The 27656-nt window shown below is 44.2% G+C and overlaps 1 protein-coding gene across 2 annotated transcripts; it reads left to right on the top strand.

Annotated features, from left to right (window-relative positions):
* The first annotated feature begins 2660 nt into the window (after nucleotides 1-2660).
* Nucleotides 2661-27357, top strand: dync1li2 (dynein, cytoplasmic 1, light intermediate chain 2). Of its 2 annotated transcripts, none has more exons than XM_042062163.1 (13): nucleotides 2661-3006; nucleotides 3920-3993; nucleotides 4388-4504; nucleotides 4810-5040; nucleotides 12924-13090; nucleotides 15483-15576; nucleotides 15972-16107; nucleotides 19301-19412; nucleotides 19562-19621; nucleotides 20859-20900; nucleotides 21208-21325; nucleotides 22134-22259; nucleotides 23215-27357. In XM_042062163.1, the coding sequence occupies exons 1-13, from the start codon at nucleotides 2912-2914 to the stop codon at nucleotides 23322-23324; spliced, it is 1482 nt and encodes a 493-aa protein (XP_041918097.1). In that variant the 5' UTR covers nucleotides 2661-2911; the 3' UTR covers nucleotides 23325-27357. The 2 variants fall into 2 exon arrangements, with proteins under 2 accessions (XP_041918097.1, XP_041918098.1); XM_042062164.1 differs by having other exon boundaries at nucleotides 2662-3006; nucleotides 23220-27357.
* Nucleotides 27358-27656: the final 299 nt, after the last annotated feature.

Here is a 27656-nt window from a genome sequence, read left to right as displayed (position 1 = left end):
AAGGGCTTTCCTGAAAGAGTACACCTGAAATCTTTTTGAAATTCTGGGGCAATTAGACATTTGTAGAGAAGAACACTAATGGATGAAATATAAATATGATAGACTTAATGATGAAGGAAAAATAGTAAACAAAGAAGTTCCCCTAAATGTCATAGAGTGTCTCCGCATTCTGATTCATGGCAACTGATGAGTGTGAATGTTGATTGCCTGATGTCATTCAGGTGCTGTTCAATGGTGTGAATCTTCAATAACCAATAGCATGTGCATCTTGAGCCTAAAGCTCTAGCAGGATTTGAACTCTCAACCTAACAAACACCAGTACAAGGCATTATCCCACTGAGCAACTGACAGTCCTATATCTTCAGCAGTCACATTCACATGGTGAAAATGTGTGTTGGCAAACACACAACATCAATAAAATTCCTAGCATACATTTGACAATAGAATTAAGGGCTTTATAAAAAAGAGTACAGATCTGAAAATTTGCACTGTTAATGGTATCCACCTAATGATGGTTGTATGGTTGTTATCCAAGAAAAAAAAAAATACTCATAAAGGAATATATAGGAGAAATGGGCTGAGTGGTCGATCACATTGGCCTATATCTGTGAAATGGAACAACATATCCAAATTCTTTTGATAGCTTTTGTGAGGCTTGGTCTAAACATTGTCTGTGAGAATTTTGGTGAAGATGTGATAATTTTGAAGCCTGTGAAACCTTTTATGATGTTTGGCTTTTCTCTGAAATTGTGGCAAAAGTAAACATTTTTAGAGCATAAGACCAGGGTGAAAAAGATGCATCTGAAAGTAGAGATTAATATGATGAAAGAATTTTGAGTCTAGGTCAATCTGGTAAGGAGAAATAAGTGTTTTTGACAAAAGCGCCACCTTTGGGTGCAGTACCCCAAATTTTGGGTTATGGGTAGTGGGGGGGTACTGGTAACAATACTTGAAAATGTCAAGTTTCTAGGACTTACGGTTTATAGAAATATAGGTGATGTAGGAAAAAAGACCTAAGTGGTTTAAATTTATTGGCCTATATCTCTGAAATGGAACAAAATAGCAAAATTCTGAGCGATAACTTTTGTGAGGCTTGGTCTAAACATTGTCTGTGAGAATTTTGGTGAAGATTTGATTATTTTTGAAGAGTGTGAAACTTTTTATAATGTTTGGCTTTTCCATGAAATTGTGTCAAAAGTAAACATTTTTAGACCATAAGACCAGGGCCAAAAAGATGCATCTGAGTTTAGAGATTAATATTATGAAAGAATTTTGAGTCTAGGTCAATCTGGTAAAGAGAAATTAGCATAATTAACTATTTTTTCCAATAGCTCCACCTTTGGGTGCAGTACCCCAAATTACTACCATATTTTCACTACAACTACCGTATTTTCACTACAACTACCGTATTTTCCGGACTATAAGTTGCACCGGAGTAGAAGTCGCACCAGTCAAAAAATGTGTCATGAAGAGGAAAAAAACATATAAATACATAAATACATAAATATATGTTGCACCTGAGTGGCAGGACCAGCCAAACTATGAAAAAAGTGCGACTTATAGTCCGGAAAATATTGAATTTCCCCTAGGGATCAATAAAGTATCTATCTATCTATCAAATACGGTACACTAAAATGTCCAAGTAGCATGTGTGTGCTATGACATTGGACAGCAGGTGGCAGCTCTCTACACTACATGTTGGCAGTAAAATGTGATCCAGAGCAGGCCTAGGCCTACTGAAGGTGAAGTAGTCTACCTCTGTACTTTTGTGCTATCAGCAGATTAAAACCTGCTGTCTTCTCACTCTTTTGATTATGATAATAAAAGGGATCATCTAAGGCCTGGTTTGAGAGCAAGCTGAGGCTATCTATTTCAATGTGTAGCTTAACCTCTGACTGAAGACTTGTTACATGACTGTATAACTAGCTGCTGTGTTACATTCTTTTATATTTTCAAGATTTCTGTTAAGATACACCCTTATACATATATCCTCTTTGAACAATTAGAGCATCTATGAAAATCCAGGGATGATTTCAAACTGATGATTGCAAACTGGTGACAGGCCTTATAGATCTGGCTTGTTACGCATGAATGACAGGGATATTTGTTCTGTTTTCTTTGGCGCTTTGGCCTTTAACTAGACATCCTGAGAAAATCACAAAATGTCATTTAAAATAAAAACAATATGCCAAATAAGCAGAGGTAGGGCTGGCATGCATGTTTCTCATAGCCTATGCTCTATGCTTGCAACACAACACAGACAATTTCATTCAGTATTAGGGCTAGCCCTAAGCCTAGTTTTGTGATGGTCATTTAAGATTTAAACATTCACAATTGCCATCGTCACATAATATTAGCCTACTATCTGTTTGGTTCTTGCCTATGGTGTGAAATGCATGGATTTAGGTTAAATATGGCATAAGAGTGTCTTGCACTTGGACCCCCCACACACACACACACACACACACACACACACACACGAATATTACCCATTAGTCTCTGGCCTACTTGGCTACTGACCTGTAGCCTACTTGTTTAAAGCTGTTAAAATTTCGTTTCTCTTATTTCTCTTGCCGGTAGGTTATGCTCTTCACACCAGGGCGTAACCGGTTGCGACGCGCGCTCTGTTGGTCGTTTTCGAGAATGACATCATTTTAGCCAACGCGTATAGAGCTGTCTGCTGACCTGCCGTATCAGAATTACAACTGTGAGAAACTGAACGTAGGGTTGCGGTGCTCTGCTGTATTCCAACGCGTCAAACGGGGTTATTTAGCCGTTTATATATTTTTCAAATAATCTTACACAGAAATTCACGGAAGAACTCAGCTTTGTAAAAGTGTAAGTTACATCTAGGTCCTGAGGCGCCCAGGCTGTGCCTCTTGGTGCCTCCCTTTGTCGCTGTAGAAACAAGATGGCTCCCGTTTTGGAGAAGAAGCTCCTGGGCGCAACCGGGGCTGGCGACACCATGGAAAATAACACCGAGGATGAAGAGGGACAGAACCTTTGGTTAGTTTTTGTACTTGTCTGGTTGAGATTTACGGTCTCTTTGTGAAGAAAGACGAGCAGCTAGCGGTTGATATATGCTTTGTCACTGCTGGTTGCTACTCAGGGAAACACCGGCCCAGGCTAACGTTATGGCTTCAAAACAGTACAGTAGCAAGCTAACGGTAGCAGATCACCAACCTTGCATAGCAAAGACATCCTAACCGGTTCGCCACCCAGCAGGCTAGTTTAGATTCATGGTTGGTTTGAACACTCATACTTGAAGTAAAGCCTGCAGCGAATTTTGTAGTAATTTTTCTGAATTGTTGACATGTAAGCCAGCGGCAGGAATTTAGGGCTAACGCTACATAGCTAGCAAGCTGTTGTTCCTGTCAAAAGTGGCGAGCAAAACTGACCAGTGTTAGCATACACTATTTTGTTCAGGCAGCTAGTGCGCTAGCTTACTCAGTCAACAGTGTAACGTAAACGTTAGCTTTGATTAAGCTAATGCAATTGTCATGAATGTAACTTAGAGAGAGCCTATGTTAACCTTTCTGTACAATATTACGATACTGCGAAAACCATTGTTAGTTTTTAGATATAGCTGCTGCTAGTTTGCAAAACCCGACATCTACTTTGCTCATTAGTGCTATCTTTCTAGCTAGCTTTCAAGTGGTGACTGACAAGCCCTTAACTTGCACGGGCGTTCTCTGGCAGTCTTTGGAAATACTGGATGACCTCATTTGTTGTGACGGATAACGTTCATTGAAAATACATTTGGCATAATTATAGCATACAACTGGTATGTATTGCTAATGAAGCGTGTGAAGTTTAATGCTCTTTTAGTAGTACCGCTACTTCGTATCACGTTTAATGCTAAACATGATGCAGTGCTTAACAGTTGCCTGTAAGTGATGTACTTTTGTTTTTCGTAAAGGTCTTCAATTCTTAGTGAAGTTTCTACACGGTCAAGTTCTAAACTGCCATCGGGAAAGAACATATTGGTGTTCGGTAAGTAAATTGATTTCATATACGTGCATACGCCTTTTTGGACTTATGAAACATGATGATTAGTAGACCTACATAGGCACATTATGTACTCATGTTATGAGAAGGGGAGCATTGTTAAAATTCTACATTGCACTTTACTTTGCTTTATGTTAGTTATTGCAATGCATATTTGCATATATGTTTGTGGATGTGCTTGGGTTGGATGTAGCCTTTGGGGTGGGTGCACTGGAGCTAATTTCTTTTTTTTTTTATCAATTGTTCTAGGGTAATTTGCATCTCCTGTCAGCACTCATATTTCTCATATAATTTTTATCTCAGGCAAGGTTATTGTGTCAGTTGAGTTGTGCCTTTGGTGTTTGATGAGTTGGACCTCTTTTGTGCTGATGCTCCTCAGGAGAGGATGGGTCAGGAAAGACGACACTCATGGCGAAGCTGCAGGGAGCAGAGCACAACAAAAAAGGCCGTGGCCTGGAGTATCTCTACCTGAGCGTCCACGATGAGGACAGAGACGGTGAGTCTGCTCAGATTCCTGTTCTAGCACAGAATATAGGAGATCTGGGTGTGGTGGCAAACAATAATGGTCCTTAGCGGTGTATTTGTAGCCCTGTCTAGATTAATGTGTAGATGTAAGTCAAGGGAAGGTAGTTTTTGGTTATTGATTGAGGCAGCTTTCAAGCTTTTTAAAGTGTCGGGCACTGACTTTGTTTGTCTTGTGTGTTTCGTGGTAGTATGTTGCTAGTTGGTGTTGCCATAACCCCCTCCCCTCCCTCCCAATCTGCCTTGTACCCCTCTCCCCTCTGAAATTCCCCCCTCTAGATCTCACACGCTGCAATGTTTGGATCCTGGATGGGGACCTGTACCACAAAGGTCTGCTGAAGTTCGCAGTCTCGCAGGAGACGCTGAAGGACAGCCTGGCGGTTCTGGTGGCAGACATGAGCCGGCCTTGGACCATCATGGAGTCCCTGCAGAAGTGGGCCAGCGTGCTGAGGGACCACCTGGACAAACTCAAGATCCCACCAGAGGAGATGAGGGAGATGGAACAGAGTAGTAAGTGTCTTGGTGATTTTCAGGTGTTTTTGTTCGTCTTTCAGCTGAGTTCAGAGTTTACAAATAGCCTGCATCGTGCAAGGTATTCCTAGTGAGGAGCTGAAAATAGTGTGTGTGTGTGTACACTTGCATGATGTGGTGCGGTTGTAAATGAGGGTTTCTTCAAGTTTTTGTTTGTGATGCAGTAGCATCATCTGATGACCTATCTTTCCCCCTTTGAGCCGCGAAACATACTGTGGACTATTTTTGTGCATTGTGTGCTACTTTTGAATATGAACGATGCTAGATAAAGCAGCAACATGAAAATTGTGGGTAGGCCTTGTTCTGCCGTGGTGCAGACTGGGCCTAATGTCTCAGCAGATCTGATTACCAGTAATGTCTTTGATGCGGAATACAGGCCAGGGGCCAGCTTGGTGAGGCTGCTGAGGAAGCTGGGTTGTTTGTTTGTTTGTTTTCCTCGGTACAGTCCTGGATGCTACTGATGCTCTGGTCTAATCTTACGCACACAGGGCTTTGTGCATGAAGCGCTCCTTTGTGTGGGCCATTTGCATGCTTTTTGATTTCTGCCTGAGGTACAGTGTGGATATGGCTCTCAGGCACAGCTGCTTCTGAAAGAAGCTCTCTGTCTGGTGTCGTCAGTGAATCTTCTCCCTGATGAGATGCTGGAAAACACTGTTAGCTCGAGTTTGACTCGTAGCCACTGGCTGATGTAAGATGCCAGATTTGGCAATTATTCTGCTGAAAGGTGATTTGAAATGTGACGCTGCTCTGTGTTTGTGCAAATTGAATACACATGTGCCCCCCCCATGACATTTAATAGCCGTTTCTATCTCTGTAGAGGTGTTGGTGTAACAACTTGGGGTAATGAATTGCATGTCATGACATGTAATTAAGGCGGTAATGATCTAGATTAGATGTCAACACATGGGTGTTCCATTTTGTCCTTGTTTGTTATGGAAGTGTGTATTTATTATGGACCTCAATGCCTCAATGTTCAAGGCACAGAGAGAGAACGTTTGTGTGTGTGTGTGTGTACTCCACCTGACATAAACTTCAATGTTTTTCACTAGCCATCAGACCTGAGCTTGCTGGTCTCTAGGCATCTCTCTGTGTTGTTTAGTGCATAGGAAGGACAGACAACACCAGTCCGTCGTTGGACACTGACCACTGAGATGGAGGAAGAGGAAGTTAAGTGGTCATGGTGTTTATTGACTCACTCACACTTGGGCTAAAATGTTAAGCTCAGCCTGCTTACACTACCACCATGTAGAGCTTGGGAACACACGCACACACACACTGATCACTTGACACCCAGCTCGTATGTCAGTGGTTGGATTTTGCACCGGGGCCCCAGATCTCTCGGGGTACGTCTGAATTCTTTTGGCCGACTGACGTAGGTGGTTAGTGGGCAGCTCCACCCTTTGGAAAAGTTGGCTGCCCTCTCTAACTGGTGCCAGCGTTCTAGTGGGTGTCCTGTGCATCTGTTGGACACATTTCAGGTGTCATCAGCCGGAAGCTCCTATGTAACTGGTTGTTCTGTCACATAAACTGTAGCAGGAGGTGTCTCCCCCTGCAGCGTCAGACTCATTTGGAAATTGATTTTCCTCTGTGATGTCCATAGCTGCACATGTGTGATTGATTGGCAGCTGGCTGAATTGTCAGTACTTTTGGTATAAAAGGGAAAAAGTAAGCAATGTCTGAGTGAATAGGCACCTAGATAGTAGATGAAGTAAACACACAGAGGAGTGAGGCTTGTTGGTGTGTCGGGCATGAAGATTGTGGAAAAATCTGCTTGTTAAACTCTGGTTGTTAAGTTATGTTGGAACAGCGCTACACACAATGGACCTCATGCACGGAAGGCTCTTTAGCCAGTGTCTTATTTCTGGTGGAGTGTTAGCTGTATTGGAACGGCATCTTCTGCTATGTTCTTCTCCTTAGATGTTCACTCTAACACTAAATATCTTGTTTGCCCAATAATAATAATAAAAAAATGAATGCATGCATGGATGTAAAAAAGTGTTTAAAAGGCTTAAAAGTGTTCCATGCATATGATCCATTGGCAGGGAAGTTAAACAGTAGAGATTTGTTGTGTACCAGAAGACAAGTTCCTTGAAAGTGAACCTGTTTGAAATGAGGAATTACAGACAGGCTATATCAAGCATGCAACTGTGAAGCGTTCTAATAGTTTAAGCAGACTGGTCTAATGTTTTTGAATGTACGCGGCACTATCACATCGGGTGTAGCCAGGTTCCATGAATTATATGGAAGCCAATGACTGCAGCGTACGTACCTGGTGAATCCTGCGTGTTAGGTTGGTGTTGTTGTTATTGTTGGTAAGCTGTGCCCAGACGAAACAAGCTTAGAAAGACACAATAGGTGTGAGTGTCTGCTTCAGTATGCCAGACAGCAGCACAGAGAATGCAACAGCAGCTGTGGTGTGAGAATGGTGTAGATAGATAGATAGATAGATAGATAGATAGATAGATAGATACTTTATTGATCCTCAAGGGGAAATTCAATTCAAGTGTGAGCAACACTTTGGGGAGACCAAGGCAGTGTGGAGAGTAGTGGCTGTGAGTGTCGGGCAGCGATGAAAGCGGATCAGCTAGCAGCTCAGAGCGCCACACAGACTGTCCTCAGAGCGCCGGCCAGACAGACAGCCTTTCGCTGCTGATCTGGCACCAGTCGCCGAGGTGATGTCATCTCTGAGAGAGAGGGATAAAGATAGAGACGGAGGGAGGAGGAGGAAGAGGGGGTAGAGGGCAAAGAGGTAGAGACGAGATTAATAATTCTCCTCATGTAAAAGTGAAAGCACAGAAGGAGAGATTGGTAAGTGGGTGGGGGGGGGGGGGGGGTGTACAGAAGAAGGAAGGAACGGATGAGAATTAGCAAGTCAAAAGCACATGGAACACAGACAGGGAACAAGCAAGCGAGCGAGGGAGGGAGGAGGAGGAGACGCAGCAGTTCTTACAGGGCGTTGCATCATGTGCTTTTCCTCCCGCTGCTGGATCAGGGCAGGCAGAACACTGAGCACCATGCGAGGAGGAGGAGGAGGAGGAGGAGGAGACGAGACACAGACAGGCAGACAGACAGACAAGGCAGAGAGAGGGAGAAAGACAGAGACAGAGAGGCTGCCTCAGAGCACTGTCAGTGAATACTCAGCCAAGCCAGTATGTCTGCCAGCTGACTCACATGAGGGACTCTCGCTATTTGGTCAGAAAGGTCAGAATGGCACTGTTCACAGCCGATAGCAGCAGCCTCCCAAAGCTTTGGCCTAATCATGCATTGTGTTCATGTCGGGTCGCATTGCCGAGTCAAGTCTCCTGAAACATCAGTGTGGATGTGACCCAATGGGGCTCTGCGAGTGCGAACGTGTGTAGCGTGCCGTGGAAGCGTATTGGTTTCACATGGTCACTGTGTAAGAATTCGGCTTTCATACGGCTTACATGCTATACGCGCTTAAAACAACAGCATGCAGCTTTCATACGGCCTACATGCTATACGCGCTTAAAACAACAGCATATGCGACCCTGTGCCGCCGCACAAGCCCTGGACCCGCCCTTGTTTACACAACGTCGCACTTGGTGCAAAGTCGAACAATGGCCAGCGATTAGCTCCCATGTCACTGTCTCCAATTAGTCTGCCCTGTGGCCTGCAGTCCCTGGGCCCTGCTGGAGACTGGAGTTGTATGGTCGTGGTGGGTCCAGGGACCTCGGGCCAGGCTTGACCTGTGGGTCTGCCCCTGTCTGGTTACGAGTGGTGTGAAAGCAATGCAGAGATTAGGCTGAGTTATGTCAGAAATGTACACTATGCACATCAGAGGCGGACTCCGTGTTAAGGAGCCTAGATTGCGTGAAGCAGTGAAGATAAGGAGGCAGTAAGAAATTGTTTGTTTGTTTGTTTGTGTTTTGTGTTTTATATGTGTATATGTTTTATATGAGTTTGTGTATTTTTGACTGTAAGCGTGTTTGTTACCTAGATGAGTTTGTCTATGTGCATAAGTGCGTGTGTAGTGTGTGTTTGCAGGGGTAGTAGGCATCTCTGCGTGGATAGAGGCGAACCTTATCTGGCTGCCTGAGCTGTAGGGACAGAACAGCAGCCATGTGATGACTAAACAGCAGCCATCAACAGTAAAAGGGGGATCAGTATCTTTACGGCCACAGACTCATGGGGTCTTTCCCTTCAGCCATCACCCAACAAAGCATCCTTCAGCTCACAGGACACTTGCTCTTGGCTCCCAGCAACAGCTAAACAGCACAGCATAGTTTCCAATAATGATGGCCGTGTGTGTGTGTGTGTGTGTGTGTGTGTGTGTGTGTGTGTGTGTGTGTGGCAAGCGAGTTCCGAGAGCAGTGGTGACTTAGTCTGTAAACACCCTTTGGGAAAAGGCTAGCTGAGCTTTTGCTTTGGCATCATGTGATTTAAGCCTGATCAAGAGCATATTATGCGTTTTGAAGATGTTAAGTCTCCCCTGTTTTCCCCACTGCTGAGGCTAGTGGCTAAATGTGTGTAAGAAACACTACAGGTATTTATGTAATGTTTGGATGACTTACTTTTTAAATCTGGTTTGATTAGAGGTAGGTCATTTTAGCCACTTTACATAAGTAGTCTTGCAATTTACACAGGCCTTACAGGCCTTTTTCTCTGGTATTTAAGTGCACCATATGTCTTTGTTTGTGTGTATCTCTGCTGTCTCTGTGGGTGTTGGATGGAGAGAGAAGCTGTGTGTGTGTGTGTGTGTGTGTGTGTGTGTGTGTGATCCATAAACTGCATTCCTCGGGTTCCTGAGGAAGCTCTGTGTGTGTGTGTGAGTGTGTGTGTGTGAGTGATCCATGAACTGCGTTCCTCGGGTTCCTGAGGAAGCACTGTGTGTGTGTGTGTGTGTGTGTGTGTGTGTGTGATCCATAAACTGCATTCCTCGGGTTCCTGAGGAAGCTCTGTGTGTGTGTGTGAGTGTGTGTGTGTGAGTGCACGATGTAGCTGGGTCATTCCATGTCAATTCAACCAGGGCCCACGCACTTAGGTCTCAAAAAATTCTGAAAAAATTACCAGGTGTACCTATGTTACCTAGGAGACACACTGTAAAATTACTCTTATGTAAGATCAATACTTTCCAAGATACAGCCAGTTTTACAGGGGGAGGGGGGTGTCGGTTTTGTTCGGCCTCTTTTTTTCAAAAAAAAGTTCAAAGTTCACAAGCCCACAGCGCAAGAACTAAACCATGTAGGAGGCTCACATTTTGCATGCTGGTACATAAATAGGACAGGATAAGACATATTTGTACTCAACATAGGCTCTTACTGAAAATATAAATCAAGAGCCTATGTTGAGTAAAAATATGTCTTCTGAAGGCTTAAACAGAGCCCAGCCAAAAACTCCAATAAAATTTGTATCAACTTTGAGGGACAGCTATGACCATGCAGGATTATACAGACCAAACGTGACTATTTTGCTACATACTATTCCTATTTATGTACCAGCATGCACAGCTTGCACTGTGGGCTTGTGAACAAAAAAAAGAGGCCGAGCAAAATCGACACCCCCTCCCCCTATAAAACTGGCTGTATCTTGGAAAGTATTGATCTTACATAAGAGTAATTTTACAGTGTGTCTCCTGGGTAACATAGGTACACCTGGTAATGTTTTCAGAATTTTTTGAGACCTAAGTGCATGGGCCCTGGTTGAACCGACGTGGAATGTCCCAGCTGCAGTTGCCCCTTTAAATGATCCTGCTGATGTATCCTCCCCCACTGGCTGTCGCTCACATTGCAATTCAAAAATAAGTAAAACTAGTCAGATGTTATTATGGCCCGTCTAGTTTCACTTCACATTTTGTGTTGATGTAGCCTAGTTTACTGTAAAAAAAAACCCATTAACTTTCTTCCGCACTGTTTTCTCTTCATTTTGTAGCACTGGCCACTGCTTCAGAATTAGGGCAGGCGCACAATATTGTCATGTCTGCTGGCTAGTGCTCACATAATCGCAGTTTAACAATAAACAGCAATGCTAATCAGAGGTACCTGTCTAGTTTTATTCCATACATTCCTAATATTGTTTTTATAGACGTTTAGTGGCATGTGCTATCAAGAGCTTCCATTCACTGAGCCATAGGTTACTGCGGTGCGGTAGCCTATGACTGTCGACATCCCATCTTGGATGGTCTGCCCCCACTGCTAAAAACAAATCTAGAGGAAACACTGTAGTTTATGCCTCACTGTGTGTGCCAGAACTTTGCACTGAATGACCCCCTTCACTGGTGATGGCTCCATTATATTTATGTAGGTAAAATGGACCAAGCATTTTGTGATCAGTGAGATAGGATGAGTAACAATCGTTATTGTTCTGAACAGTCAACTTGCAACATGGGCAATGGTAGCCTAAGCCTAGTTACTATGTTAAGGATTTAGGAAAGATGAGCGTGTTATTGACCTACAGGCTGTACAGCTTAGCTTATGTAGTTACTGGTTAAATATTTCGTATCGCAACATCGGAGCGTAAGTATCCCATATGTGTCCTTTTTGATCAGGCATGTCATCCGAATTTTGAGTCGCATTTTAACCTGTTTTGCACAACTAGACAAGCAGAATGCTAAACCCCACACGGCAATGCTAAACGCAAACGAAAGACAATTAGTGCATTGATGACCATTTTAGTTGCCATCTGTTGCCCTGATGGGCATAAACCTTCTTTAAAGCATCACAGCACTTCCTTATTGGTCAGTTGCTGCATCAAGAGTGTTTTCTATGGGCAGTAGACATTACCAGTGACCCTTTTCTTCAACAAATGTATCCTGTATACGCTGTGGGGGAGGAGTGGTCCAGAGAAAGCTCATTGTTTCCAGTCCTATATGAGGACAGGGCAGTGTTGACGTCCCAGAGACTCTCTCAGAGTTAACTGCTCCACCGAGGCTGTGGGGGTTTGGGCGAGGCGAGTGGCAGAGGCAGGACAGAACTGCTGTCGGCATCACTCACATCAGAGATGGTCCACTGCAGTCAGACTTCACTTTAAAGTGAGAGGGAAAGAGAGAAGTAGAATGGAGAGGGAGAGGAGCAGCGCAGGGGTCAGAGAGACTGACCTGAAAAGAGGCCGTGACTGAAAGCCAGCTCCTCAGTCAGTAATCTCTCTCTCCCTGCCCCCTCAGCTCAGCTGCTGTGGAGTGGAGTAGCCCCCCCCCCCCCATCAGCACGCTGCTTCCCTCTGCGCAGCTTCAATGCAAACACAGGACATGCAGCTTATGCAACAGCCCTGGAATGTTCTAACATGACCATGTCCAAATGGGGGGGGGGGGGGGCTTCAAGTCCCACGGCTGGATCAGTGCTGAGTGTGAACATGACTCTGTATAGGTGTGGAAAAGCAGGGATCCGGTCCCTAAAACACACTGCATGTGGAGTTTACTAGGTGCAGAAAGACACAGCAAAGCTCTCTCTGTGTCATGTGCAAGTGTAATGTGAGGCATTTTTCTCCTTAACTGTGTTCTCTGATAGCAAGTTGCCTTGGGCCTAGACACCTAGTGTAATGTGCTGCAGTGTCTCTCAACTTCACAGGGCTGAGGTTAAGTTAAGTGTCTGTGGGTAACTAGAAGACTGCGATGTTGCAACTGGCATGTTGGCTCCATTTTCTCTATTTTGCCTCCGGTTGCTCATGACATTTGAGACTGAAAGCGCTCCGAGTTGTCCCAACGCTTGGGTATAATGTTTTTTTTTTCTCATTCCATTAAGCACACTCCTCCTTTTTGCTACCTCACTCTCCTTTTCTCACTTGCAGATCTGTATGTTTTCTGTTTCTCTCAACATCATCCTTTTACTGTTGGAGTACAGACAGAAAGACTCAACCCCCCAGTGAAATGTTTCATTAACTGGACATTTCTTGTCCCCCACCCCCAGTGGTGAAGGCCTTCCAGGAGTACGCGGAGCCCGAGGACAGCACGCCGGCATCACCCCAAAGACGAGCGCCTGCGGCTGGGGGAGAAGATGAGGGAGTGCTGCTCCCTCTTGGAGACAACGTCCTCACACACAACCTGGGCATTCCAGTGCTAATAGTTTGCACAAAGGTGAGCAGAACACAGGTCTCCCTCCCTCGAGAACCAAGGGCACAGGGCACATACAGAAGATGAAATAGGATCAGGGTGGCGCCAAATTGGGTTTAGCTGAGAAAACGTTGGGAGATTGTTTTTACATTGTTAATCAGTTAAATGAGAATGGGTCTACTGTCATGGCTCATGGAGTTTGGTTAGGACACATTTCATATAGTGTGCAAAAATCGTAAACTTCACCATATATTGTACACGTCCATGAACACAGTTTGTGTGTAACATGAATCGACAGAATTAGCTACATTGCCTCTAGCTACAACCACGAGTCATTGTAAGAACATGCAGCTGAATGATGGTAACATTGTCCAATGGGTTTACAGTTCAGTAGCACTGATTGTGTGTGTGCGTATGGGTTCTGAAGCAGGTTTAGTGCTTTGTCTGTATATGTGTGTGTGTGTGTGTGTGTGTGTGTGTGTGTGTGTGTTAGTCCTTGAGGAGAGCTCAATCAGGCCGCAGTGAAAGGCCGTCTTTATGGAGGCTGCGGTGCTGAGCCTGGAGGGCCGCGCTGACAGCACTCAGCCCTGTGTTCATCACATGCTGCTCACAACACACTTCAGCTGCCTCATCTGGGCCACATCAATACCCACACACACACACACACACACACACACACACACTCACTTACCTCCTATTAACTCTTACACAATACCCGTAGGCTCAGGAGCCCTGCGTCTTTGAGTACGTAGGTGTGCAGTGTTTCCCACAGAATTGAATTCTATTTGTGGTGATAGATTTGCAGAATTAACTTGAATGCAACAGTTTTTAACAAATTAGCGCAGCGTGGTTATGATGCTAACCAGATTTAAGCACTATTTAGCACAACCTGGAAAATCATTGTGTGGTGGTCAATGTTGATATTGTGGTGGGCCACCACAAATAAGTCAATGTATGGGAAACACTGGTGTGTGTGTCACAACTACGATCACACACACCAGTGTTTCCCACACACAAGCTGTCAAGTCCTATTATGACATGCAGTTTACTTCCTCCTCATCCTCACCAGATGCACTCGCACCCCTGCTTCTGTCCTATTGCAAATAAACACACTCCATTCTCTACACACTGAACAGTAATTCCCTGGAACACACACAGATGTGCTCTATTCTGCCTCATGATAACGGATTACACACACACACTGTTTAACTGTCTGACCCCCGACTTCTCACTATAGTCCATCATGTCATTTGCAACAAACAAACAAATTTGTCAACAGTGATCCATCCTAATCTCCCACCTAATTGGATGGTGTATTTGTGTTGCACTCTTTAAATATGAATACCATCCAGCTAATTGCTAACTCCAGCTAACTCCATAGCCGTGAGCCGTGTGTGTAAATGGTACACCCACGTGCTGAGCCGCACCGGCAGATGGAGAGTGATTTCCCCACAATCTGTCTGGCCTAAATGATTAAGGGGGAATCTGTTAGCACTGTCTGCTGAAGAGTTGTGTGATGTTTGTTTTAGCTTGTTTCACAACACACCAACACAAACACGTGGGAATGTGCTGTTGCTCTCCACATGGCCAGACTCTATGGGAGGCCTGTGTATGTGATTTAGGAGTCCTGGAGTGTGTGTGGGTGTTCATAGGAAGTGCCAACCATGTGTGTGTGAGTGTGAGTGAGAGAGAGCGAGAGAATGAGAAAGTGAGAAAGGCAGATAGTCAGTGTGATATCTAAAGTCCAGACTATTTTAGATAGCTGTGTGTGTGTGTGTGTGTGTGTGTGTGTGAGCTCAGCCAGTGAGAAGCCCCGCGTTTTTTGGCAGGCCTGGTGCTCCAGCTGAGTGTATGTATATTTCATGGGGACTGTGTGCATATTTAATGGAGCCGCCTGGCACCCGCCACCTTGGCATCTCCACGGTGAAGACGCGCCTGGCAGTCCCTGAGTCATGCTCCAAGATGGCTGTCCATGGAAACGCCATTAATGAGGTCGCCATGGGGAACGTGTGTGTGTGTGTGTGAGAGACAGAGAGAGAGAGGCAAAATCCATGTGTTCGTGTGAAAAGAGCGTTGTGTGTTAAAGCACCATTCCGAAGGCCATTATGGACAAGCGTTGTGTGTTTATGTTAAGAGCCTAAGGGTGGTAGCTACAGCCCGACTAGTCTTTTTTCCTAAAGGATGACTGAGAGAACTCATGGCGATTAGGGCAGGGAAAGATGGATGGAGAGAGAGAGAATGTTGAGCCAGAGCCTCGCTGGTCATTTGTATGCCCTTCAGGGACACCGTAGCTGTCTTGTCTCGGCAATAACGGTCTTGTTCATGGCTTTATCTCACACCCACACTTGCTCTCTCCCTTTCTCTCTCTTTCTCTGCCCCATCCCTTTCTCTCTCTCTCCCTTTCTCTCTCTCTCAGTGTGACGCAGTCAGCGTGTTGGAGAAGGAGCATGACTACAAAGAGGAGCACTTTGACTACATCCAGTCCCAATTGAGACGATTCTGCTTACGATGTATCCTTCCTTCAGTCTACTGTCAGAGCAGACCATTCTCAGGGGGCAAAAAAGCCCAGTCTGTGATGTCCTGACATAATAGTACTAAGACCAGTCTGTGATGTCCAGACATAATAGTACTAAGACTAATGGGCATACAGCAGTGTATTATGGCAGACATGACCCACATGTCACAACATCGCTATGGTCTATAGCTGTTTGTTTTTTTCCATGTCTAGAAAAGGAATATGGAGGAACGTTCGAGGTGTTTACAGGATTGTCACAGTTCTCTCAATTCCTGATATTAAAAGTGAGACTGGTTGTGCCAGTTGTTGTCAGTTGACCAGAGACATTTGCGTAACGTTACATGGGATTACCTGTATCTGGTTGGCTCCTTAACCCAACTCCCTCCTCAGACGGAGCTACCTTGATCTACACCTCTGTGAAGGAGGAGAAGAACCTGGACCTCCTCTACAAATACATAGTGCACAAACTCTACGCCTTCCACTTCGCCACGCCCGCCTTAGTGGTAGAGAAGGACGCAGTGTTCATGTAAGGACTCCTTGTTGTCTCCTGTGTTCCACATGGCATGCACATTCTGAAACAAAGGCACTTACTGGGAATCCACTGCTCTTGTAGGGCTAAGGTCTAAATATGACTGCTGTTGTGGAAGAGGATGCCTCAGTGTTCACTTTTTATCACAAAAACCGGGGTGTTTCTAAACAGACATGAAATAGGAAACAAAGAAAGTGGGTCAGACTATTAACATGTTGCTTAACAGGGTGCAGGAAATGTGTTAGTCAAGGTGGTAGGTCGTCCGACCGGGTGGGTTATGGTGTTGGTCTGACCGGTGGTGGATGCTGGCTGGTGTCTTGTTTGTGCAATACACTACAGACTCTGTAGATTTAACAAATATTTATTAAACACTACATATTAGATAAATAACCAGCTTCTCAAAATAACAGTTAACAAAGTAATAACACCAAACAAACAACAGTATACAAATATTTCAAAATATTTGTGCAATTTTAACAAAGACTATTACAAACTATAGAACAAGTGCAAAACAACAAAATGTGCAAATGTGATCAGTACAGTCCATCCTCCTTGGCTTTAAAAAGAACATTTCAAGGGCCCTTTGGTAATTGCTCTGTTTCACCATTGGCCCATTAATGCCCATCTTCATGCAGGCTGTCAGACTGTTTCACTATTGGCCCATTAATGCCCATCTTCATGCAGGCTGTCAGACTGTTTCACTATTGGACCATTAATGCCCATCTTCATGCAGGCTGTCAGACTGTTTCACTATTGGCCCATTAATGCCCATCTTCATGCATGCTGTCAGACTGTTGCCCTGCAGCCTGTTCCGCAAGTCTGTCCTGATCTATACACCAAGAGTGAATAAAGTTTAGATTATTTTATAGTTTTGTGTAATATGGATGGAATTTGAGCGTGGAGCGCTTTTTAATTTAGAGGCCGGAGCGGCCGGCCTCTGTCTGAGGCCCAAACCCACCCAGAATTCATGTCTTCCTAATAAAACCAAGACCGTTAAATTTCAAAGATATTGGCCATATAGCCTAAGTTTGTTGATGGGGATGGACGCAGTCACGGGCAGGCCTGGCCGGGCCCGTCTATTTGTCAGTCTTGCCCGTCCGATTAGAGGACTTTCCTTTGTTTACGCTCACCATCTTAAACAGACGCGCAAGTCAACGCTTCGCTCAAGTGGCTGTTTACTCGGCGCCCTTCCGCACAAATTCGCGTCAGGTCGCTCCGCTCAATTCCGCTCCCTGCGCCACTTAAAAATCATCCCACTACAGTGAAATCATAGCCTGACGAGCCAGACCCACATTAAAAATGAAGGGTTTAGGCACTCACCGTTTGCAGTGCTCAGTCTGAGGGGCGGGATAATCAGTTATCAGTCTTTCAAATTCCCTCTGCACGCAATAGGACAGCGGCAGCGCTATGAGTCCCATGCGTTTCCCACCAGCGGAGCTAGTTGGCTAGTTCAAACGTTTGCCAACTTGATAAAAGCTTAACTCGTGTCACACTGTTCGCCAGCAGCAACATCCATCTTATTTGTTTTCAAGTAGCAGGGAATTCAAGCCAAACCGTTGCAACTCTGCCATCAATCATTATGTTAAGCCCACCTAACGACTCTATACACGATTTCATTGGCCTGATTAAGTTTCGATTTCTGGAGCTCACAAGCCAACGGAGAGTTGCTAGACTAGCCCTGGCAGCAAATGTAATGCTAGGGGTGCGTCTAGATTTCTAGGCTAGTGAAATCACTCCATGCTCGCTCCAATTTAAAAGAGGGATAAATAATCTACAAGCCAAATTGTCACCTTAAACAGAAAACTTAAATCCCAAAGAACTAAGAGCAACGGCAATATATTTCACTCAGAACATTTATTTTAAAAGATAGTGCAACAACAAACACGCTTGGCAACGTTAATACACATACGCCTAAAACTAAAGGGATCAGAGGGATTCATTTCCTAAAGAATACAGGCTTAGCATCCAAGTTTTACTTTAGCCTTCTACTTGATATGAAGCATATTCAAATTGCTCACGTTTTTCTTTGCTCTCCGTAGCACACTCTCATGTTTCCGCGAAATGTGTCCTCTTAGATTCTAAAATGAATCTTTACTCACTGAAACTGTGTCACCACATGGTTATTCTTGCTCTACATTGTTAGTATCTAGTTGTTGTGTAGGAATACTACACTTGTACGACTTATCAGTTTCCTTTCTAACAGTAGCGTAGCCAGAAATGTTCAAATGGGTGGGCACAGAAAAAACGGGAGGGCAAAGCGAATCTGATTGAACATAAGAGAGGCCTAGATTAGATTAGATTAGATTAGATTAGATTAGATACGCCATACAAGCATCAATCATGGGCATGTTATATTTATGACATAAAAGAGGAATGCACTGAACGCATTTGATCACAGCTGACAAATTACGCAGAAACATTTTCAACCGGAGCAAAACAATGCATGAATGTCACATGAAACACAATTAAATTGACCATATTGGACAACTGCCTTATCATAGGCATGTTACATGCATGACATGAAAAGGTGAACTTATAGAACGATAATGACAAATTACGCAGTCGGCTAAGCATTTTAAACGACGTGCGCAAAACTGATGAACCCAGCATCGGTGCGTCGCATAAATTAAAACACAAATTGAAGCAACAACTTGACCATTGGACAATCCTACCACAAAACCTTTCCATGAGCCTGCAACGTTTATGACATAAAAAGTGGAATATGAACGCATTTCATCATACCTGACAATTAAACGGAGCTGTAATTTGACTGATTCTTGAGAGCGAGGAGCGGGATATTTGCATCGCTCAGCTCCGTTCACGGGCTCTGATTTTTTTTTTTTGGCGACGTAGTTAAGGCGGCAGGCTTCAAAGTGCTGCGGGAAAGCCTGCTTAAAGAGCAAGGGACAAAGGATGTAATTTGGATGGCTGCTGAGCTCAAATCAGAACACTCCTGTAAGGGTAAGGCTCCCTCTTACTATACCTGGTGTAGTTGGCGAAGAACGATGGAGTGTTCATTTATTAAGGCATTCCTTTCCCTCTTAAACTGCAGGGACGCACACTTAATCCGGTTCATTTGTCAAAACCTGTTTTTCATTCAAGTGCAGTAATTAAATACCTGCGATTAGGGTAGAGTAGCCTTCCTTTGAGAGTGGCGAGCTTTTTTTTCACCCTGCTGTTCTCCTCACAGTCCGTCCGGATGGGACAATGAGAAGAAGATCGCCATCTTGCACGAAAACGTCTCCAACTTAAGACCTGATGACCCGTTTGAAGACGTCATCGGGAAGCCACCGGTCCGGAAGGTGCGTAGGCGTCACCGACATTAAAGGGCCTCTTACAACTTGGTGTCATGAAATGCATCATTAAATGCTTTTCTTTCTTGTTTTTCTTTCTTTCTTTCTTTCTTTCTTTCTTTCTTTCTTTCTTTCTCTCTCTCTCTCTCTGTGTGCAGTTGGTGCATGATAAAGAAGTGTGTGCTGAGGATGAACAGGTCTTCCTCATGAAACAGCAGGTTTGTGATCATGTGACCTTTTTCCATTAAAGCACTATGACAACCGCCCTCATGTACATGGAGGAACAAGACTCTAGACAAGCCTCTCCTCTTGGGCAAATGTGTACACACACACACACACCGACCCAAGTCACCCTGGCTAACCAATTAGGGATGGGTGAAGTCTCTCAGCTCTGTTTAATTGGATGGGAAAGATCCATAGGGAGTTAAGTTTCTCTGGCTAACTAGGATGCTTGACTCACCTGAAGATGCCATTGGTGTTCAGCCTTGTCTTAACGCTTGCTGGACTTAGACACACTAGGCACATAACTGAAGCTTTCCCTTCACAGAGCATAAATATAGTTTTGGAAAACGTGCCCGATGTTAGACTTGCTGTTACTACTGATTATTACCAAAGTACAGGTTTCAGGTGCAGGTGGTGGTTTTCAGCAGTTAGCCTATAGGGTTATGGTCAGGGTCAGAGAGCAAAAAGACTGTTATGGGCTCAGTGAGGACTGTTATGTTTCCTTGGAGTTGATTTGAATAAATGTAATTTGAATCCCCAACACAAATGGAATCATACAGTTTGTTGTATGAGAATCAGATAATTCAGCAGACCATTGCTGATTAATTAATTAACTGAGAGTCCCCAGCTCCAGCCCCTGCCATGAGATCCTTACCCGCAGCACAAACTAAATTATCAGCAACACACAGCAGGAAAAGAGCCTTCTCATTAGTCCGTATGTATTAATAAGTTCAATTCTCCTAGCCATCATGCACTGAAACCTGCTTTCATGTTTCTCACCGGTGGGATTCTCCTAATAAATGGTAATGAATATGTGGAATTGGAGAGGTCAAGATGGCATGGCAATGGAGAGGTCAAGTTGGCATGGCAATTGAGAGGTCAAGTTGGCATGGCAATGGAGAGGTCAAGATGACATGGCAATGGCAGTTCTAATAAAACATACAAAACCTAGGATGAACACACCCAAGATGTAGAACGTACAGAACTAGCTAAATATTTTCAGTAAATGCATATTGTGTCTCACTGTGAAAACTGGTTGTGGTTAATAATGTTTGGGTGTAGAGATTTAGGATTTGCACCTCAACCTGGACAGTATTCTTTCTAAAAGCATGTCATTTTGATGTCTTTGCCATATAGATGATAAATCAGGTTCCATGTTGTTAAAGTTTGCTGTATTGTAACCTGTTCTCTTTATCTCATTGATATATCTTTTATTTCACTCAACCACTGCAGTCCCTGCTAGCCAAACAGCCTGCCACACCCACAAGAGGAACAGTAAGTGTGATTCACGCAGACACACCCACCCATCCCTGTGCACTACGCAAACTCTTTTCCCATGTGCTTCCAGCTGTTAACGCCTGATTTTTTTTTTTCTCTCTCTCTCTCCCCTCCCTCCCTATCCCCCCCCCTCTCGCTCTCGCTCTCTCTCTCTCTCTGTCTGTCTCTCTCTCTCTCTCTGTCTCGCTCTCGCTCTCTCTCTCTCTCTCTCTCTCTCTCTCTCTCTCTCTCTCTCTCTCTCTCTCTCTCTCTCTCTCTCTCTCTCTCTCTCTCTCTCTCTCTCTCTCTCTCTCTGTGTTTTCAGGAGTCGCCTGCACGGGCCGCCTCTGGCTCGCCCCGGCCCACCGGTCGCCCAGGCCCCACTAACGTGGCTAGCGTATCGCCCATGACGACGGTGAAGAAGCCGGACCCCAACATGAAGGGTGAGCATTGAAGTCTCAAGTGTAGTCTGTGCTCAGTGCCGGGTTTGGCTCCAGTGCGTTGCAGCGTGTAAAGGAATAGCACTGCACAGTGTTGAGCGCAGCCAGGCCAATACAGAGCGTGCTGTAACCCAAGTGGGCTCCATGTTGGAGATCATCTCTCTCTCTCTCTCTCTCTCTCTCTCTCTCTCTCTCTCTCTCTCTCTCTCTCGTTATCTTTTTTCTTTCTTCCTCTTATCATCTCTGCTCTTACTCTTTTCTCCCTGTTGTCCTTGTCCCATCTGTCTCACTTTTCTCTCGTTCTCTCTTCCCATCTCTCTCTGACATTGTATCCTCCTTTCTCTGATTTTACAGTTTATTTTGTATGTACCCATTTTCACAGTCCTCTTTCACTTACTTCGTCGTCGTCCCTTTCTGTTGATACACTGGTTCTCCATTCTCTCAGGACGTTGGGAGACCCAGACTAGTGTGTAGCCAGTGCCCCCTAGAGCTGACTGTACATATTTCCAAACAAATACTGACACTACAGACAGGACTGAATTATGGAAGTTAGCAACTTATTGTGTACCTTTTTTACCCTGCCACCTTCAGGGAAAATACAAACAGATTAATATTTAGTGTGGCTTTGTTGATTATTCTCCACTAGTTTAGTGTTCAAGAGAAAGAGAAAAAAAAAGGTATTTTATTTTTCAAGCAACTATCCAAGATGATCAGTAAATATTGTTAGAATTGGAATCCCATTCCAAAGAAGGTTAATGAAATGCAAATGCATTTGCTGTCTGAGAGCTGGCTGATGCTCTTCTGTGGTCAGGGGCGGCAGCGAACGAGGGAGTGCTGGCCAACTTCTTCAACAGCCTGCTGAGCAAGAAGACCGGCTCCCCCGGAGCCCCTGGCTCACCAGGGACCCCAGGCGTCCAGGGCTCTGCCAAGAAAACAGGTACGACCCCCCCCACCCCCACCCCCCCAAACCTCCAAAACCCCCCAATACCTTCAGTCCCCTCCTCCTCTCTCCCTCACACACACACACACACACACACACACACACACACACACACACACACACACACACACACACACACACACAGGCTGTCTGTTGTTGTCTTTGGATCCTACTGTTGTGCTCTCTCATTCGCCCTGAGAGAGAAAGAGACAGGAAAAGGAGAAAAGAGAGGGAGAGCTTGGAGAGGCCGAGTGCTGGGGAAGAGGCCCACCTACCCATCAGCCCCTCCTCCTCCTCCTCCTCCTGCTCCTGCGCCAGTGGAATTGGGTGAACGACGCTCTGGCATGAAGCATCCCCGACCCCATACTACCACTGATGCGTCACGCGCTGTGGCTGACATCATGACCTAATGCTCCAGACTAAACTCCTCATACTGCATACTCACCACGCTGCATATACAGTACACCCCCCTTCTTATGGCTTGTGAAATAATATCATCACTTTCATGTTCTGTTATTTGTCACAACTGCAGCTTGCAACATTGCATCATGATTGCAATGTGGTGCAAAAACAGTTCATACGTGTTTCTGATGCTGTAAAGTCTTCTTTCTGTAGACAGAGGGAAGAAAATTAATTGCAGTAGGTTTCACAAAGCTAGCTGCCCATTGATCAGTGATAAGATTTATCAGTGCTGCTTCTCTCATCTGTCATTATTCAAACCCAAAGAATCATTCTCATTCATTCGCATGGAGCTCTCGAGTTTGATTCCCTCTGCTGTTTTTAACGGCTATTTTTGCATGAGTGCTGCTACCCAGTCCATCTTTCAGGCATGGACAAAACCGCACGTCTGCAAACTCCATAAGCTGGTTGGCTTGCCCTGTGCACGTCTCTCTCTCCCCACACAGAAGCTACAGGAGATTACTTTCTGTTTTTGTCTTCTCTCTTTCTCAAGGGCAGAAGCCGGTTTTGACTGACGTCCAGGCGGAGTTGGACCGTATGACTCGCAAACCCGACGCCATGGTAACGGCCAACAACACCCCAACGACAGAGAACGAGGCGTGACCGCACTAACAGCAACGTCCTTCAAACGAAAAACCCTGGAAAAACAAACAAATCAAACAAACAAACAAAATTACAGACAACAAACACACTCACCGACATGCATATATAAGCAAAAAAGAAACAACTTTGACCGTATGACCAAAACTCCCCAAAGCGTATGTCCAGTTTGCAGCTGAGCTCGGTTTGGTCCGAGTTAGCGGGAATGCTAATCAAGCAATTGCATTGATTAGAATGAAAGGACGGGGAATGTATTGGATTGAAGAGAGAGGGGGGGAGAAGTCCTAAAGTCTTGGCGGAGTTCGTTCTTGTTTCATCAACCCTAATGTTCTCTCTCTCGTTCATAATAATTTTTAACCCCCTTTTTTGAGTCATGCAAGGCTGAGTGAGTGAGGGAAACACTTCAACTCCCCGGGAAGGGAAACAAAATCACATGTCCCGTTATTTTTTATTTAAATTTTTCGCTTGGTGAGGGGAGCTAGTTTTTGCTCGTTCGTCCTGCCGTCTGCTGCGTCCCTCTTAGCCAGTACCATCCATCCGCAGCTTCCTGGTCCGCGCATCCTAACCTCCAACCAACTGCTGTGGCCTCAGGGGTCTTCCTCCGAAACGCATTCTCCAATTTGTTCCATTTACTCAAACACAAAATGTTATGTAGTGTGTATGAAATCAGATGATTTATCAATACTGTTTGTATTTATAATGGAAAATCCAATCTTTTTTTTTTTCTCCTCCCTTTTGTTTAGTTTTTCCTCCCTAAATGGTTCAATTTGATTTTTGATCATAAAGTGTTCAGCTAGCACATTTAACTCCACTTACTGTATGACACTAAAACGGAACACTCCTACTGGCCAATAGCATAACGAGTGGCTACCTGTCCGAGGGCCAATCAGACACCACTGAGGATCCTGTAAATATATTGAGAAGAAAACAAATATTTGCTATACAAGCTTTTTTTTTGTTTGATTTTTGTACAAAACAAATGCAATTATTTTAGCAAAATTATGAAGTGCTTCAGAATGAAGTCTGAATTGGGAAGAGGAGGAGTTGAGTGGTTTAGCATGGCAAATCTTTCTGTTCCCATGGCTACAGGTGTATGCATGTTTTTGAGTGAAGGCGCCAGGACCGCTTTACCTTCAAAAGAAACAAACAAAAAACAAAACTCCCAAAGTGCCTGGCACATTGTACTGTTTGTGTCGTAGTAGGGGTGCTTGTCTCGTGGAGAATTGCACTGTAGTACAGACAGCAATGGTTTTCTTTTTCTTATTTTTGTCCACATCAGTTTCCAATTAATTTATTTTGTTTCATTTGTTTTGTACTACTTACGTCTGGTCTTTGTTTGATTTGACTATTTTTGCTTCCATTGGTGGCCTAGACATTGTTCAGCTGAGCAATAGAGAGCATGCCTTTCTTTTTTTTTTCTTCTTTTGTTTGAATAGTCAAGTAGGTAAAAGTGGCTTAACTAGGCCGTTAGCTGCACAAGCATTAGAACCAACTGTAGAGAAAGAACCTACGTGCCCTAGAGGAACACACTCATGTGGCTCCGCCTACTTGTGTAATATCTCAATGCCGCCAGGCCAGGTGTCACAGGACGTTGATTTGTGCGATATTTAAAAAAAGAAATGGCTTTGTCCTCACACATGAATGAAAGACGAAATGTTATTTGTGTACTTTTACTCAAATCAAATGTTGCTTTTTATATATATATATACATGTTATATAAACTCAACTGTACTGCAGTTCATGTTGAAAAGAAGACATTCCCAGCACTACACCATGTAGATGTAGAAGCGTGTCCCCATTTGAAGACTAGTTTTGGCTGTAATGTTTTCCATATTTCTCTGCCTCCCTCTGCATCTCTCTCTTGCGCGCTCTCTCTCTGTGAGTGTGAGTGAGTCTGTGTCTGAGTGAGAATGAGAGTGAGGATGAGAGTGGCTCATCCCCTTTGCCATCAGTGCAGTTGCTCCGTACTCTCTGTCTGTACTCAGGGTAGAGCCTTAACTCACCCCCCCCCCCCCCCCCAAACGCCAGCCTTGCCCTCTGCCTCTTCATGCCCACGCCATGCAGTCTGCAGCCACAGCCATGTTCACGTTTTGCAGTGTATTATGGAGTCAGATGCCACCATATCAAAGAACAGATACACCAGAGAACTGCAAATATTATTTGGCTCATCAGGGTGTTTTGTACAAGCACAGGTAGTTTAAAACCTCAAAACTCTTTTTTCCTCCATGTTCTGGTGATGCAAACGTTCCATGTTCTGGTGATGCAAACGTTCTCCTGTGGTTACTTTGTTTTTCCCTTTGCCTTCTCTGTTCAAGCTTTGAACTCTTTTAACATGACAGCGCAGCTATGTGGCTTCTTACTAACGACAACCACATCTTTTCAAAAAAATGGACAAAAAAAGGAATCTGCTGAGAAATTGGAACCAAAGACCTAACTCCCACTTGTGTTTTTAGACTGTGTAGCGTCTGTGTAGAGTAGCGTTCCCTCCGTCTCTTGCCGAGCTTCTTATTCCAAAATGGATTTTGTGCCTCCTGGGGTGGTCCGGAATTTAACTCCGGAGCCTTGGGGTTCAACTCTGTGTCATTTTAGCTCTTTCTAAGGGAAAAAAACCCACATTGTAGTAGTGCAGTGTCTACTTTTTTTTCTTTTTCCTTTTTTAACTGACTGATCAGTAGATGAGGTAGAAAGAACAAAGAAAAAGAGAAATCAGTATAGGTGAAGAACGCATCCAGACTTCTGCCCCCCCCCCCCCCCTTTATTTTCTTTTCCTGTTGTAACCTAATCAGAATGCAGTGCTTAGCAACCACCTGCACCAAGGATGAGCATTTATCACTGATTTTCAGGCTAAATACTGTAACACAAGATTTGCTGCTTTCATGTCAGATCCAATGCACTTCATTGGGCCTGAGGCTAAAATCAACCCTTCCTTCCAGCTACAGAGTGAAATCCAGTGAAATGCTTAAAAAAAAAACACCCTGTCTGCCCTTTGGTAATCTGTTGATGAATTTACTCATAAAATAAAACTGAAATGCACTTAAACATAGATTTTTTATTATTATTATTTCTGTGTGTTTTCCGTGTGAACAACACTATCCCTGTTTGGATGGTCTACACATCTTAAATGGCTTGCTATAAATGTACCTCTGCTCTCCAGGGATGTCATGCCAGTAGTCTCATTTATGGGGGGCGGAGGCAGGTAGAGGGATAGTCTTAAAAATGAGAATGTCATGTCTCTGTGAGTGTAATTCAACAGTTGAAGTTAATTCAAGTCCTTGTCAGTCTTTCAGTTGTATTTTGGTTTTCCAATGAGTCCTTTCCTGTGGAAACGCCTCCCAACACTCTTCTGTTTGTTAGCCAGTTTCCAGCACATACACAAACTATTCTTGATTTCAACAAAGGAATCACTTCACATGGTTAATATAAACCAGACATTTGAGGCATGGTAACAGAGTGCAGGCCTTTGGGTTGCCTGTAGTCAACGCCCAGTTCTATTGTTGAAACATCTGCTTTCTCAAGGAGAACAATCTCAAATGACAAAACAAAAACAAGTCAACAGTCATCACACAAACTCCCCTATTTGGCCTCACCATAGTGGCGCATTGGTGCCCCTTAGGTTTTGGTTTGAAGTTTATCCTTTCTTTTTTTCTAATGGCACATAATGCAACCACAAATCAACCCAGTTCTGTTCTGCTTCAGTACCACCGGACTGGAACGTAACTGCACTGTGCTCTTAATCCTACTGATATGCATTTGCCCCTGCAAAGAGAAATGTTCAAGTATAGAAGTTAAAATAAAAAAAGCTTTTGCTTCCATTCCTTTTATATATGGGACTAAACATACATTTTAACCACCAGGAGGACTGGATGTGTCTCTGTGTTTGTTACATCATGCACACGCCAACAAAAGTCTGAACTGTATGGCTTTAATCTGATGCATTATTGTGGAAGTTCGCTTATAGTGCGGGTAAAATTAAAGGAAATGTGTCTCAGTCCATTGGCTTCAATAAAGTAAGAATCCAGAGCGATGGATTACCTGGTGACTGTTTCTCAGTGTGTTAATGTCATTGTTGTGTGTTAATGTCATTGTTCAAGATGGTCGAGGTATTAACTGAATATAGAGGATGACCATAGTAAGTTTTGCATTAAGAGGCATTTCATGGTATTATGGTAAGGCTCAATTGAGCCCAGATAGAAATGTAATGTCCTCGGTTGGGAAATGATTGCTGAGCTTCCGGTAAGGACGGCTACCTAGAGAGCTGGTTAATTATGAAAATCTGGGTTTATTGAGCAACCTGACAACTTTTAGAAAGAAAGAGAGCTAAAAAAAGTATGGTTT

Source organism: Alosa sapidissima, chromosome 14 (genome assembly GCF_018492685.1).
Source record: "Alosa sapidissima isolate fAloSap1 chromosome 14, fAloSap1.pri, whole genome shotgun sequence".
NCBI classification, from domain to species: Eukaryota; Metazoa; Chordata; class Actinopteri; order Clupeiformes; family Clupeidae; genus Alosa; species Alosa sapidissima.
The sequence above is the reverse complement of the archived record's forward strand: the minus strand, read 5'-3'. Positions and strand labels throughout refer to the sequence as shown.

Excerpts from the sequence above, each read along its gene's own strand:
- dync1li2 (XM_042062163.1), top strand. The coding sequence starts at position 2,912 with ATGGCTCCCGTTTTGGAGAAGAAGCTCCTGGGCGCAACCGGGGCTGGC. Across the intron at positions 4,505-4,809 it reads CCACGATGAGGACAGAGACG|ATCTCACACGCTGCAATGTT; the intron begins GTGAGTCTGCTC and ends TCCCCCCTCTAG. Across the intron at positions 13,091-15,482 it reads TGCTAATAGTTTGCACAAAG|TGTGACGCAGTCAGCGTGTT; the intron begins GTGAGCAGAACA and ends TCTCTCTCTCAG.